The sequence below is a fragment of the Apostichopus japonicus genome, chromosome 14 (assembly GCF_037975245.1).
Source record: "Apostichopus japonicus isolate 1M-3 chromosome 14, ASM3797524v1, whole genome shotgun sequence".
In the NCBI taxonomy this organism is placed as follows: domain Eukaryota; kingdom Metazoa; phylum Echinodermata; class Holothuroidea; order Aspidochirotida; family Stichopodidae; genus Apostichopus; species Apostichopus japonicus.
Genome location: NC_092574.1, coordinates 5,601,697 through 5,615,155, shown reverse-complemented (window position 1 = coordinate 5,615,155; position 13,459 = coordinate 5,601,697). Strand labels below are relative to the sequence as shown.

Sequence of the window (13,459 nt, the reverse complement as noted above, 5' to 3'; positions counted from 1 at the left end):
ATTTTCCATTGTTCAAATCCACGTACCCTAACCTTAACAATACCCCATACAATAGAATTCTTCCGATGACGTGGTGATTCTTTAGAAATCACAACCGTGGACCTGGAATTCTTTTGTTCAATTCCTCGGTCAGAATACGAAACAAACATACACACACACACTTATCAGATTTTATTGTTTACATACTTTTCTTGGAACTTCATAGGAGACCGGTATGACCCCATCTTGGGTCAGTTGTAACAGGCGATTCACCTCGCATGACATGACATTTAGCGCCCTCTTGTTGACCAATGCAGCACCCTTTTGTTGCGCCTTGCCCACATAGGTAGAGCCTGAAAGGGGGAAAAAAAAAATTGAAAGTTGGAACACCAATTAACCATATTTTGACAGAGATAGAATTTGTTTTTAACCAACTGCTATCTACTCTAAAAAGTCTGTGAGGGTAATGTAAGAAATTTAGACGGTTTGACAACAGATTCTTTAACAGAACTGTTAGCATTATGACAAATTATTTCTGAAAATTAGAGTTTCTATAAAGACAATAGGAAGAAACAAGAACAACAAGACATCATTGGGAAACATATAATGGAAGCAACTGTTAAACCATTGTGATGAAGTTGAGTTAAATGTATACATTTAAAACCATACAACATGAGATAAACCCTGGCATATGAAGTAGCCAATTATCGACAGAACTGCAAAAATGATTTAAAGAGATAATCTTACTAATGTCAAAGAAAAATGAAACGGTTGTGAAAGCAAGAATGTGATTCGTAGTATTCCCAGCAGTCACAGTATACAATACAACCATATCTATACGTTGAATTAGTCATCTGTAATATGTCACTAGTCTCACACACAACAAGATATCACTCACATTCCTTGAGGAAGGGACTGGAATCAATGACATCATAAAATCTTATGGTTGTCTCTCCCTGTAAAATCAGATAAAAGAGATAAAACTATAATATGAGGTCTGAAGGGTGAAATGTAGATTTTATCATCTTGATGATGTTAATGATGAAACAAAGACAGACACTTTTACTTCGTTAACTCTCTTGTAGAATCTCGACATTAATGGAGAAATTAATTAAATAGGAAAAAAAATGACAGATTGGGATACAGCTATGTTACCTATTAAGCCAGAATGGCGTATTGAATGCAACTCAGTGTTTTGTAACTAAACCGTTATTGAAAATTACTCAGAACAATTCCTCCTGCCAACTGTGACCCACTGTTAATGAGTTAACTCTCACCAATGTCACTATACAGAAGCTAGCTAGTTCAAATATTGCAAATGTAAGAATAAATTAAAAGACAAATCTACAGATATACTAAAGAATACATTCTTTACTAGTTGAGAATATGTTGACTAAAATCATTCCGAATGAAATGTCCAAATTTCTGCTTTTGTTTGTAAAATTCCAAGTCATGAAATGACGACTGTCTCGAATAGTGAGTGAGAGATATACAATTTAAGGAAACAGAAATTCAATCTTTTTCTACCAATACACTGAGATATGTGATTGTCAGCTGAAATTAAACAACCAAGTCACGAGATGGTTTCGAAATGAAGTCGTTGAATCAGGAACGTACCTTGCCAGCTATGAAGAGCATCTTTGTATCAGGATCGTAGAGAGGAATCATAATTCTGAAGAGAGAAGAGAAGCAAAATCAAGTTGTCGTACACCAATACAAATGTATACTAGTATCTGAAATTTGCATATTCATGAAGGTTTCATGTATGTATTTTAGATCCTCCTGCAAGCAGGAACTCGCGAAGAAGCCTCATTGGCTTATCAAAGCCGCAAGCTGACCGAAATCAGTCTCTTACGTTCATATTTAACGTCCATGATTATGAATTGTCAATTGTCAACAACTCTGTAACTGGACGACATATACATTAATCTGGGAGTGACTCGAACCGGGGCACCTTATGATTGAAAGGCATCGGCGTTAACCACTGAGCTAACACTCCTTCATAATACCGGTGTTGTGGCCAGAGTGGATCAAGGCGGTCATATAGTAAGATGGGTTTTTTCATCCAACAGCTATCTATGGTTTACCCATTTGAAATGGCTTTCTAAATTGAAAAGTTTTCCAAATTTGAGTTAAAGTCTTGAATTGGAAGACACCCGAGGTATAAGTCGTATTTCATAAGCCCTTGCGGGTTTCTCCCACATTTGCGGTCACTTAATCATCGTAAAAATTACCGCTGATAATTATTATATTATTATATATATAATGATCTAACATTAGTTCATTTGACTGATTGATTGATGTTTGATTGATGATTGATTGATGATGATGATGATGATGATTGTGATGATGATTGATGACTGATTGATCATTTGACTGATTGATTGATTGACTGATGATTGATTGATTGACTGATGATTGACTGATGACTGATTGATGATGACTGATTGATTGACTGACTGATTGATTGACTGATTGATGATTGATTGATGATTGATATTCAGACAACTTCAGGAAGTTTTGTAGAAATGATCATTTCTTGCTGCTTAATAATGTAAATCAATCAATCAATCAATCAGTCAATCAAAATAAATCAATGAAGTCATTGGTAAGAATAAAAACACAGACTTACCCTGAAGAGGGGTCAAAACTCAGTGAAGTTACTTTCTGCTTAAAGTTCCTCACGTCAAATAAAAATGCTTGTCTCTGTCGTGACTGCAAAAATGAAAGCACAGAACAGATTTGATTAGTCTTTAAAATTGTCCAGTATTTGGGCAAATAAGCGAGAAAATGCTTCAGTTGTGCAACAATGTTAGGTACATTGCCCTTTGAAAATGTTATGAAATGCTGAAATCTGTATAAAAAAAAACAGAACAGGTCTTTTAACGAGAATTCCCCTGCTGACATGAATGCAACAGATTTCAATTTCAATTTCTGTATTCCAGTATAAATTACAAAATTAATAAATAGGACACATAATAATGATACATAAAAGACGTAAAAATGTACAATCATGAAAACATGAACAAATAAGAAATAAGATGGGGGATTAGAAGTTTGAAAGATTAAAAGGATTCTAACAGAGATTATAATGAACCCATTTTGAATATAAATGGCTGCTCTGTAGATAAATGAGTTCTTAAAAAGCATAATTCTAAAAGATTCTTAACAGATTGATGAAAACATCAAAGGGAATGGTAAAAACCAAGTATAATGGTGTATACGGATCTAAGACCAACCATTGAAATCCCACAGAAGATAAGTCCAAGTATAAAATACATTACCTTGGTAGCTCCTGTTGATAGCACATAGTCCTGGTCTCCAAACCAACACACTCTGGAATCTTTCTCATTTTCATGACCTTTCGTTTCCTGAAATTGTAAACAGAAATCATGGACTGTAGCATATGGACAGTAGCATGGACTGTAAGCATATGGACTGTAGCATATGACTGTAGCATACGGACTGTAGCATATGGTCTGTAGCATATGGACTATAATGTGTTCTCCCCTAAATTGCATGGTAGGCTACCAATGATAAACCTTTCAACACAATCTAACATTCCTTATTTTGATTTACTACTAACCTAATATTCGTCCTATATCTTTGCTAGAATTTTACATTTACGAAGTTATCAAATCGTCAAAGTGATCTATCACTGAGTATTTGTATCTTATAGGCATTTCTTTGCTTCACGTCATGGACCACCAAGATCTGGCAACTCAAATGAAGTTATAACACCCCCAAACACAACCCCCTTACCCCCTCAAAAAAAGAAAGATTGTACTACTTTTTTGTAGGTAAAATTAATAGAACAAATTTTCATTTATTTCACTGAACTATTAAAGACATAATTGCTTGTTCTGCTGATATTAAAGAGGCCATGACACGAAAAATCCAACTCATCGAGAGTAACTTCCTCTGAATCTATGAGAAAATCTATGTTCAAAACTATCCTCAACACCTTGAAAACCTCAAGGACTAATTAGTAATTAACGTTTTAATATTCGCATCCGAAAATAGATATCTGAGAATGCGATTTCACAACAAGACAATGATGACGTCATGTTAGGAACACACGTGCAAAGCCCAGGCATGTATCGGATACGCGACGATCATACCGTTCCATATACACGCACATTTACACTGAGAGAACAACCACTGTATTACGCTATATCGTTAGAAATTTCAAGTTTGTTTTTCAACTGTTGTAAACTATCCGAGAGAAATGCCGGTCCGTTGTGTTGTTGGGGGTTGCATAAATATCATTACCCATGCAATTAGCCTTCATCCATGGTTGAAGGACGAAAAAAACACGGCGATTATGACCAAGTTAGTGCACAACACCAGCGCCGATTTCACTGGGCCTAGCCAGTATGCAGCTCCGAATGAAGCGAACACTTCACGGAAGCATACTACGATCCCTCCTTTTTGTTATGAAATAAAACAAATGGACTTTAACGGTTCGACATAAAAGAGTCATTCTTCTGTCAAGTAATCCACAAAAAACTACTCTGAAGACCAGATCGGGGAACAGGAAACCTCCAATGGGGCAAGTGGCGATCCTTAGGAGGTAGCGCGCCGAGCACTAGTAGTACTATAGTATTAGCGTTACTACACTGAAGTCGCAATAGACGAAGAGATTTTACTGTATCATCTAAATTAACACCCCCTTCATTGCTCTATTGTATACTAATAAGCTATGAGGTTAGCTTCAGAAGCAATGGGTTACATCTTCTTGTGAACAAATCTCAGTGCCCCAATTTATTTCTGGAATATGCTGGATCAGTTAGTTATAGCAATAATTTCTTATTCCTATTCCAGGAAAACCATTTTTTATGTTGTGGAGGGAGTGGGGGTAATGGGGATGGGTCAAAATAGGTAGGTAAAAAGATTTTATTCCAAAGGGTGTTTAATTAAATCTCAAAGCGATTTATTTTAAAGTCACAGAGCCAAAATTTCACACAACATAGTTCAAGTGTTAAATCATTGAACAAAATTTATTCAATATCAGTTCTAGACAGTCATTCTGGACAATCTGAACTAACATTAACAACAATCATTGTATTATATGACATAAAAGTAAAACTGTACTTTCCATAAACATTATCATTCTTAAATAACACTAATGTGATTTGTGACATCAAAGGAGGTTAAAAGAAAACAACTTACATGAATTTTTTTGCTTTAAGCCTACAAAGCAGTTGCATGTCCATCGCTATCAATCGTTGTTGTGACAAATTAATTAGAATAATCCAGAATCAAATACAATAAAGGGTTATTTAAACCAAGAAACACTGCACGAAGTAACTCACATGCAAAAATGTTACACAAGCACGACGACACGTACAACACTGATGATGGGCAATGTGAAACACAGCATCACACGCATTAAAACAATCGAAGACCATTAACAGGGTGTACTGCTGAGTTTTTGAAGAAAGACTACAAAACAAACCAACTGCTGCTGAAGAAACAAAGTCTAAACATTCAAGAGTTCTGCTGCCTCCATTGGTCTTTATTATGACTTTTCTGTCAAATATCATTGGTGATATGGATATTTTGGCTTCCAGATTAAAGGTACGAATCAAACGTCTGGGAGGTAAATGCCCCTAAAAAGGTCAATGCCCGTTCCCTTATGCACATATTATATGACATCACGGTCACGCCAATACTTGTGTCCAAATGCTTCAAAACATGCCTTTTCTTTCATTGTTGATGTTGGGTCTGGAAAATAACCTTTTCATCCTGAATTAAAAGTCTTGAATTTCAATATATCAACACTGAGGGAACCCTGACGGTTGATAATCCAACACAATTGTAGTTTAGAAAAGGAATTTCTCAACCAAGGCTTCCTATACAATGAGTTTTCTCCTGGCAACTTGAATCCAGTGTAATGACCATTGGCTGGAAAATCACTTCTGATCCTTTGGACTGCACATGATGGTAGCACAACCCTGACGTGTCTTGCTAGGAATCCCAAGTATCATTGAACCTGTTGACCGTAGGCTATGTATCTGTACTGCCTGGGAAAAAATTTATGAAAGTTAAAAATGTATTAATGTTGGCCATGATGTCCACAATAACAAGCAGGCATACAATGTACAGTTATGGTTACATTTGTTGTGATTTTACACCTTCCGTGTATCATGAAACATTCTTTTGTTTCAGAAAATTGATTTGCAAAACTCCAGGCCAAAGTACTAGCCAAGTAATAATGAGTATGAAATAACACATATGCCTACCTAGCATGGCTGCATAATGCAACTTACATCCCCGAGCCAAACTTTCAGTATGCAACAACCCTACTAGTACTACACACTCTACATATGAGTTGTAAGTTACCGTAACACAACGCACAATACGGTTTAGGGTGTTCCGCGAATTCCAACAACACATGCACAAAATGGACTGGATTTTGTTTTTAAATGCTTCGTTAATAAATTCTTACCACGTTGTATGTTCCTTGCAATGGTTTCGAACGGATTTCTTCTTCGATATGTTGTGGAGCTTCAATTTCGGCTCGTTTAACAGGCTCGAACTGATACGGTTCTAACACCTCCGCTCCACCCTCAACGTTCGGTTCAATATTGGAATGATCATCGCCTTCACTCTCTGCTTCGAATATGAGAAAGGGCACTCTAATTATAGCCCAATTTCACTGCCTAGTGAAGAACCATTATCACTTTGAACTTCGGTTGCCGCAATTGGTTCTGGATCCGTCATTTCACAGGAAATTTTGATTTGATATCGCACTTGTGATCGGTGTTTTGTTTAGTAACTACTAGTGGTATGTGTACTTGTCTACTGTGTACGTGAATGGTATATTCGGAGGATCGTAAATGTGTTCAAAACGTGACGTCACATGACGTCATGCGAATCGGAAAATTTTCGAGTAAACAAAGTTTCAAACGCCGAAAAGGGTAAATTCATTCTCAATTTTCGACTTGAAAAATCAAGTTTTAAACTGGCAGAATGGTTGATACATGTTCTAGAGAACATTCTTTGATGGATCCCAAAAATATAGGACTTTGAAATTTTCGTGTCATGGCCACTTTAACATTTACTGTCAATAGTTTTGTCTTTTTTGAAATGCAAGTCAGAGCAAGATGATACAAATTGACTACTGTAGCAGAAATTTTCATGTTTCCAAAGATTATTTGGAAAGAACTTGGGCACAAACTGCTTGTAGTGAGCTGCCGTACAAGAAACCCCCTCCCCCTTCCCCCTCCCACCCCCCAAAACATAAAGCTTGAGCATTAAGGCAATATTAAAGTGGTTACAATGAAATATGCTTGGTTAAACTAGACTTTAAATTTTGTAAAATACTTGAAAAATTGTATCACAAAACGTCTTTGTTTGTAAAAATAAATGCTAACAAAAAGTGAAGGAATTACAAATTCTTACACTAGAAATGCTGCTCTGCCTTGGATCAACAATGCGAATTGTTTTGTCTTTTCCTGAAGTTGCCAGAAGACGGCCATCTTGTTTCCATGACAGGCTCTGAATGGTGTCATTATGTCCATCAATAGCTAAAAATGAACCAAAGGAAAATAGAATAAACAAGAGCATCAATGATGCAGTATCTCAATACTGGAAGTTTTAATTTTGATTCCTAATTTCAAATCTTTGCTCTGTCTCTACAATTATCAATCATGGTACAACAAATATATAACTTGCATTTTTGCTACTTTGCCACGAATAGTCTCTGCAGGTTACACTTTATCCTGCTAGTCTTGCCTTTAGCGCTCATTGCCTGTTAGTCGAAAGGACGACGTTGCAAGGTTTAGTAATGTCATAGAATATTTAAGAACTTGTTTCTTATGTGGTATCCTTCATCTTGGGTCAGTCTCTGTTGGACTTTTTGGTCATATAGTTTGACGTCAATGACAACGGCCAAATTAGAAGAGGCGAACAGCTCGACCAGATTCTTGATGCCTGCCTTGAGAGCTAGGCCTATTGACCTACTGTATGTTACTGTAGACTGCAGTGGTGACTACCATCAAAACTGTGTCCACTTCTAGATATCAAAACAACCCACGTTTTTCATCTCAATTTTTCTGACATGAAGATTTCATGGATTTATGACTTGGAAAAATAATGTAAAAGAAGATTACAAGTTTTTATATGCAAGTGATGGGTGGCCTCTTCCTCCCCTTTTAGCCACCTCAGTTCCTCTCCATTTTGTTATTTTATTTTAATTCTTTGTACATTTGATGTCAAATATTACAGGTTCAAAAGAAAGCTAAACATACTTCTTATAACCTTATACATCTTATATCCTTATAAATAAAACATAACCTTATACAATTTTTATAGTCTTATAAAAGTTGTGATGCTATGGCCGGCTCCTCTTTTATACGTACCCATCAACAAACTTACCCTGGTCCTTCCTAGGAAGAGCTGTCTGAACACCAGTACAATGCTAATGTGGCTATCACTGAAAGCCTAATAGACCTAGGGGGCCTAGGCTAGGCCTATATATATATTTTTTTAAATGCACTAGGCCTACAGTAAGTAGCCTTCAGAAATACAAGAATGTGTATACGTAATTATACAAAATACATGAAGGGCAATCAAACAAACTTATCATGGCCCTTGCTCTGAAAAGCTACCTGAACACCAGTACTATCCTTAAATGGAGGTTACAAAAACGAAGGCCTGATATAAAATGCACTTATATGTAATTAGCATGCAATACACTACACCTGGCGTACCTAACTACAATACAAAAATTGGTCGCGAGGGTAGCCATTTTCGTATATCTAACATGTAGCTGCCATGAGTCATAGCCAATCTGCTACAAAACAGACTTGGGGGCGGGGCTTAATCATCAAAAACGGACCTTTTTACTAAAAGTAGGGGCGGCAGCTCAGTGTTGTTTTAAGAAAGAAAAATCATTTAAACATCAAAATAAAGCAAATAAAAGCCATAAAATGTCATATACAGCTGGTAAAATTCTTATTAATACCTACCTGTAAACAACAAATGAAAGTTTAAAATGTTAATAAAATATATAATACATAGGACCCTATCTTAGACGATACCACTGTTGACAGACAATTCTATTCTATTCTCTTTCATAAAACATAAGTTTTGGAGCGTGTGCAAAAATGGGTTGTTTAAACTGGATTTCAGACCAAATTGGCCCGATTTGGACATAAATCGGTGAAAAAGTCATAGAATGAGATAAAATTCTCGAATAAAAAATAGTAACTTTTGTTGGCCTATATGATATATGCTTGCTCTGAAAATTCCAGAGAAAAAGAACTTTATATGAAGACGCTGAAAAATTTTTAAGAGAGGAGAGAGTCCCACTTACTGTTACAATATCTCTATACATGTAATGTATTGAGATAAAAATTAGCCAGGGAAGGGTTTTAGTGAACAAGAATAAACCAAATTTTCTGATCCATCAAAAAGAACTGGGATTAATATAAAGACAAAATAATGGGATGAAAAATAAAGAGAAATTCAGCTAAAGAGGGCACAATACCAAATAAGACAGTTGTGCTGACATTTACTATTCACAAGTTTATGAAACATTACAAAATAATATTTGTAATGTGTTTCAGTATGTACATATTACCTGTTTATGGCAAATACTTTCTAAAAAACATTGGCAAAAAAAAACTACTGTAACTGTGATTCAAAAGAAGACAAAACAAGAAACTGAATATGCATATATGTATATGCATATGCATATGAAAAAGCAACCTACAAAGCTTCTCTGCTCCTGATGATATGTCAAATATTTTCAGGGTGCTCTTGATGGATGCAGCAAGGACACTGGAAGCCGATGGATTGTAGGAAATGACCTCGACTGGGCCATCTTGTTGCGGCAGGCTCAGAGAGGCTGTTGATAAGCTCGTACTTAATCCTTCTTCTGGAATATCCCAGATACGAATCTGTCGAGCAGATGAAACGTTTCATACACTCTCGTCTCTGTCACAAACATGAGACAGCTACTAAGCTTAGAGATAAAAATGTTAAAAATAATAATCAACATTTTTTTATTTCTTATTATTTATATTTTTTTTTAAAACACATTCAATGCAACTACTTTCTTGTTAACAGGTTTTTTATCCTCACAGAGTGAAGAGAAATTACAAAAGACAGTAATGGTTTCAGGTTTTCAATCAATGTAACCGGCTTACCAATCCATCTTGTGAGCAAGTAGCTAACTGAAAATCATCAAATGGGTTGAAATCAAAATCTGTCACAAATTCTGAATGAGCTTGTAGCTGGGGAATGGACATATCCTTGCGACCTTTGGCATCGACAGGAAAGACGGCTAGGTTGCCTCCATCTGCAAAACAAGTATCAGTTTATAACATTTTCTCATTTTTTACATCCCAAATTCGTTCAAGCTGAAATTTGTGTTCATTATTCAGACCTTAACAGTTGCAGTTTCTTCAACAAAAGCTCCAAAGGAAGGAGGAAAAGAAAGAAGGCATAGAAAGGTATTTAACAATGGAGTGATTAATTGCTGCATATACTTTAAACCATTTATCTGTTTTCAACAGATTTTTTTTAATACTTTAAAATGATAAGCATCATTAATTTTATCATCCAACTTTCATTGAGACTGGGAGCATTTGGCCGAAAGTAGAGTTCATATTCTAATGAGAAAAAAAAACCAGCAAATTTTAACTAGCCGTGTGGTACATTGAATGTCCCAATAAAAACATATTATTTTAATGTAACTTAAAGTCTCAATGTGTGTTTGCTGATGAAACTTCCGAAGCAGATTAAATGTTTCTTATTCTAAATACACTCTAACCAGGTGGGTTTAATGGAGTAAAGCTGTCGCCATTGAAAGAAAATTTTTTATTTTGTTGCCCTTATGGCGCGATTGATTTACCGTAAAATCACTGCGACTGCCCATATCAGTATGTTCAGTACACAAATGTAACCTACATATAGCTCGTATCGTCCACTTTTTATACCCAATTTCACGGAGAAAACGTCTGAAAACACCTGTTTATTCCTTGCAATGGAAGGAAATGACACAATTTTGCAAGCTGAAAGAAAGATACTATTCAAATATGGACCTAACACAGGCTAGCACACAGGCGAATGATCGTAAATTAAACAGAGTGATTTTATTGGCCAATGACCTGTTGGGCGGGGCTTGCAAATTTGGATTGAATTTTGTAGAATCTACGAACTCTTTAAAAAATCTGGCGAATTTTATCCAGCTCAAAATGTTTATTAACAGATACTTCAATAAAAATAATGTTTATTAATATGAAAATTGCAGAGAATGGTGTCATTTTCAGTAAGCTTTTAGAGCAGTAAGCTGGAAAGGTCAAAATTAAAATTTGGCAAACAAGCATTGAGACTTTAATACTTTGAAAACTCTGTGTAAAACTGCTGGTAATACGGAAAAAACCAAACTTACTTCCAGATTCGACGTTAAAGGCCATAAGAGCGGCGCTTGCCTTGATATGGTTGCCATGGCTGAAGGGCAGAGAACCCACTCTGAGTCCTGTTATCCATGACTGTACAAAAAACAAACAAAAAAAAAAGGTGAAAGAGCTTCACAGAATGTAGATTTGAAACATAATTTTAAATTCATCTGTTTCTGTTTACCCAAGACTTTGCACATTTAATTCCTTATTAATAATATTGAGAACAATTTCAGCATATAAAAGATATGTTTTAGGTTTGCAATGAAAGAACAGTAATTTAACTTCCAACAGGATATGTATGTCTGTCTGTACCAATGGAGCCATGTTTTAATTACACAAACCTATTCCAAACTGAAACAAGGAACATGATCGGATGTACTCCTCTCTTTTTCTCATACTCATCAGTATAGCTGCTTATAGAACTGTGTGTTGTCTGTACTTCTACTTTCATTTTGTATATATCTTGTAACATAAATTTCACAACTTCAGTGTAAATCAATTGCCACAGAACAATCTAAAGACATATCAGTACTGAACATTGTGAATAGTTTGAAACTCTATTTTTATCAAAATGTTTTAATATGTACTCAGCACAAACAGAAACCAGAGCAAGACTAAAAAAGTTTCCTACAATCCCATTAATATTCCACAACTTCACAAATTCTCAACCAGGCCCTGACTTGGAAATCAAAACTATATTTAAGCAACATTAATTTAAATCATAATAAAAAAAATCATTTTCAGTTGAAGTAATGGTACAATCAAATAGCCAAGTACACTTGTGTTGAATAGCAAATATCGTGTCGTCTATTGGGATCCTCTGATTTTTAGCATATAAACATTATAGTTGGTTAAGTCCATAAATTAAAGTTAAACAAAAGCCATATTCCGTCTCTCTTAGAAAAAGAACTAGAAAGGTAAACCGTATATTTGAAATATCAAACAAAGTTTTACTTAATGAAATACATAGTTGTGATAATACAGATTGCACTGCCTTCATTTTCCAATAACTTCTAAATTATGAGCTAGACCTATGCAAGGTCAGAATGAAAATTAAGTTTGCTCTTACCTCCATATGAGGAACCTTTTCCTGAGCATTCCTGAACTTTGATACCTTGAACCGACTCATCCTGTCGAAAGGTTCTCCTGTTCAAGTTGACCAAAAGGGAAGACGTGCTATAGAGCAAAAAATTATCAAGCAATCTTGTGTCATTTATCTACATGTGCAATATGTTATTGGTAGACTATACAACTGCACTGCCTCTGTTGAACAATTAATGCTGTGCATTATTACTGTTATATTAAATTATGATTTTATGGTAAAAATGTGAAATTCTTTAAGTGAAAAGAAAAAAAACACAATAACAATGAATAAATATTAAAAGAGACACAAACCTAGTCATTTCTAAGCTAATCCTGCTGTATGCTGATAATGAAGAACGTATTAGAGAAATACAATGAAGCAAACGGTTTTCTTTTACGACAATGTGTGTTGAATTTCCTTCGCCAGCATGAGACAAGACAATTGGATGATGTCATTACAGCGCCCCTACCCCAATAGTGTTTGGCTTGTTAATGTTTCTCCTTAAAAGGCTCTATCCGAGTCTACTGTATGTGATGTTACTTTGTTTACTTATGTATAACTTGTGAGGGCTGCTGCTGAATAACCAACGTTTGTTTGCCAACATTGTCATTGATTACTATAGATTTCAAAAACAATACGATTTGTGGCTTTATCAATTGGCTGATGCTCTACACATGCGTTTGAGGGAGGGGTGTGTGGGTCCTTATTACAATCTCTCGTGAGATTGATATCTTACTCAGATTACAATTCTTAGGCCTAATTAACGAAATTAAGGATACTTTATAAATGAAAATCAGTTCTGGTCTGTCCAGCTGGGTTAAAGTTCAATACCCGGCCTGCTTGTTGCTTCTCATGCACAATCTCCAGTTCTTCGAAATGATGGTTCTGCTGCCTTCTTTTCTGTGTACGACCTCAAACAAAATTTGCAACGCCTCTTTTGTACTGCTTGGCTTTGCGACTTCCTGGATTGTTTCACTTTACT

General features: G+C 35.6%; 1 protein-coding gene and 1 long non-coding RNA gene across 4 annotated transcripts in view; both read right to left on the bottom strand.

Moving 5' to 3' along the window:
• The window catches only part of LOC139979776 (coronin-7-like), a 25,349-nt gene extending 11,890 nt beyond the window's left edge, over window positions 1–13,459 (bottom strand). For 2 of the 3 annotated variants that reach the window (XM_071990874.1, XM_071990872.1), the window contains exons 1-11: window positions 13,309–13,454; window positions 12,463–12,569; window positions 11,384–11,483; window positions 10,137–10,288; window positions 9,701–9,887; window positions 7,387–7,511; window positions 3,264–3,350; window positions 2,612–2,694; window positions 1,597–1,651; window positions 878–935; window positions 187–332 (exon numbers count right to left, since the gene is read on the bottom strand). In XM_071990874.1, coding sequence (XP_071846975.1) covers window positions 187–332; window positions 878–935; window positions 1,597–1,651; window positions 2,612–2,694; window positions 3,264–3,350; window positions 7,387–7,511; window positions 9,701–9,887; window positions 10,137–10,288; window positions 11,384–11,483; window positions 12,463–12,522 — 1,053 coding nt within the window. In that variant the 5' untranslated portion in view covers window positions 12,523–12,569; window positions 13,309–13,454. Of the gene's footprint in view, window positions 1–186; window positions 333–877; window positions 936–1,596; window positions 1,652–2,611; window positions 2,695–3,263; window positions 3,351–7,386; window positions 7,512–9,700; window positions 9,888–10,136; window positions 10,289–11,383; window positions 11,484–12,462; window positions 12,570–13,308 lie in introns of all 3 variants that reach the window. The other variant, XM_071990873.1, reaches the window with a different exon arrangement.
• On the bottom strand, window positions 4,959–7,040 carry LOC139979783 (uncharacterized). Its single transcript, XR_011797326.1, has 2 exons — window positions 6,431–7,040; window positions 4,959–6,005 (listed from the first exon to the last, which is right to left on the bottom strand). It is a non-coding gene; the product is annotated as an uncharacterized lncRNA (long non-coding RNA).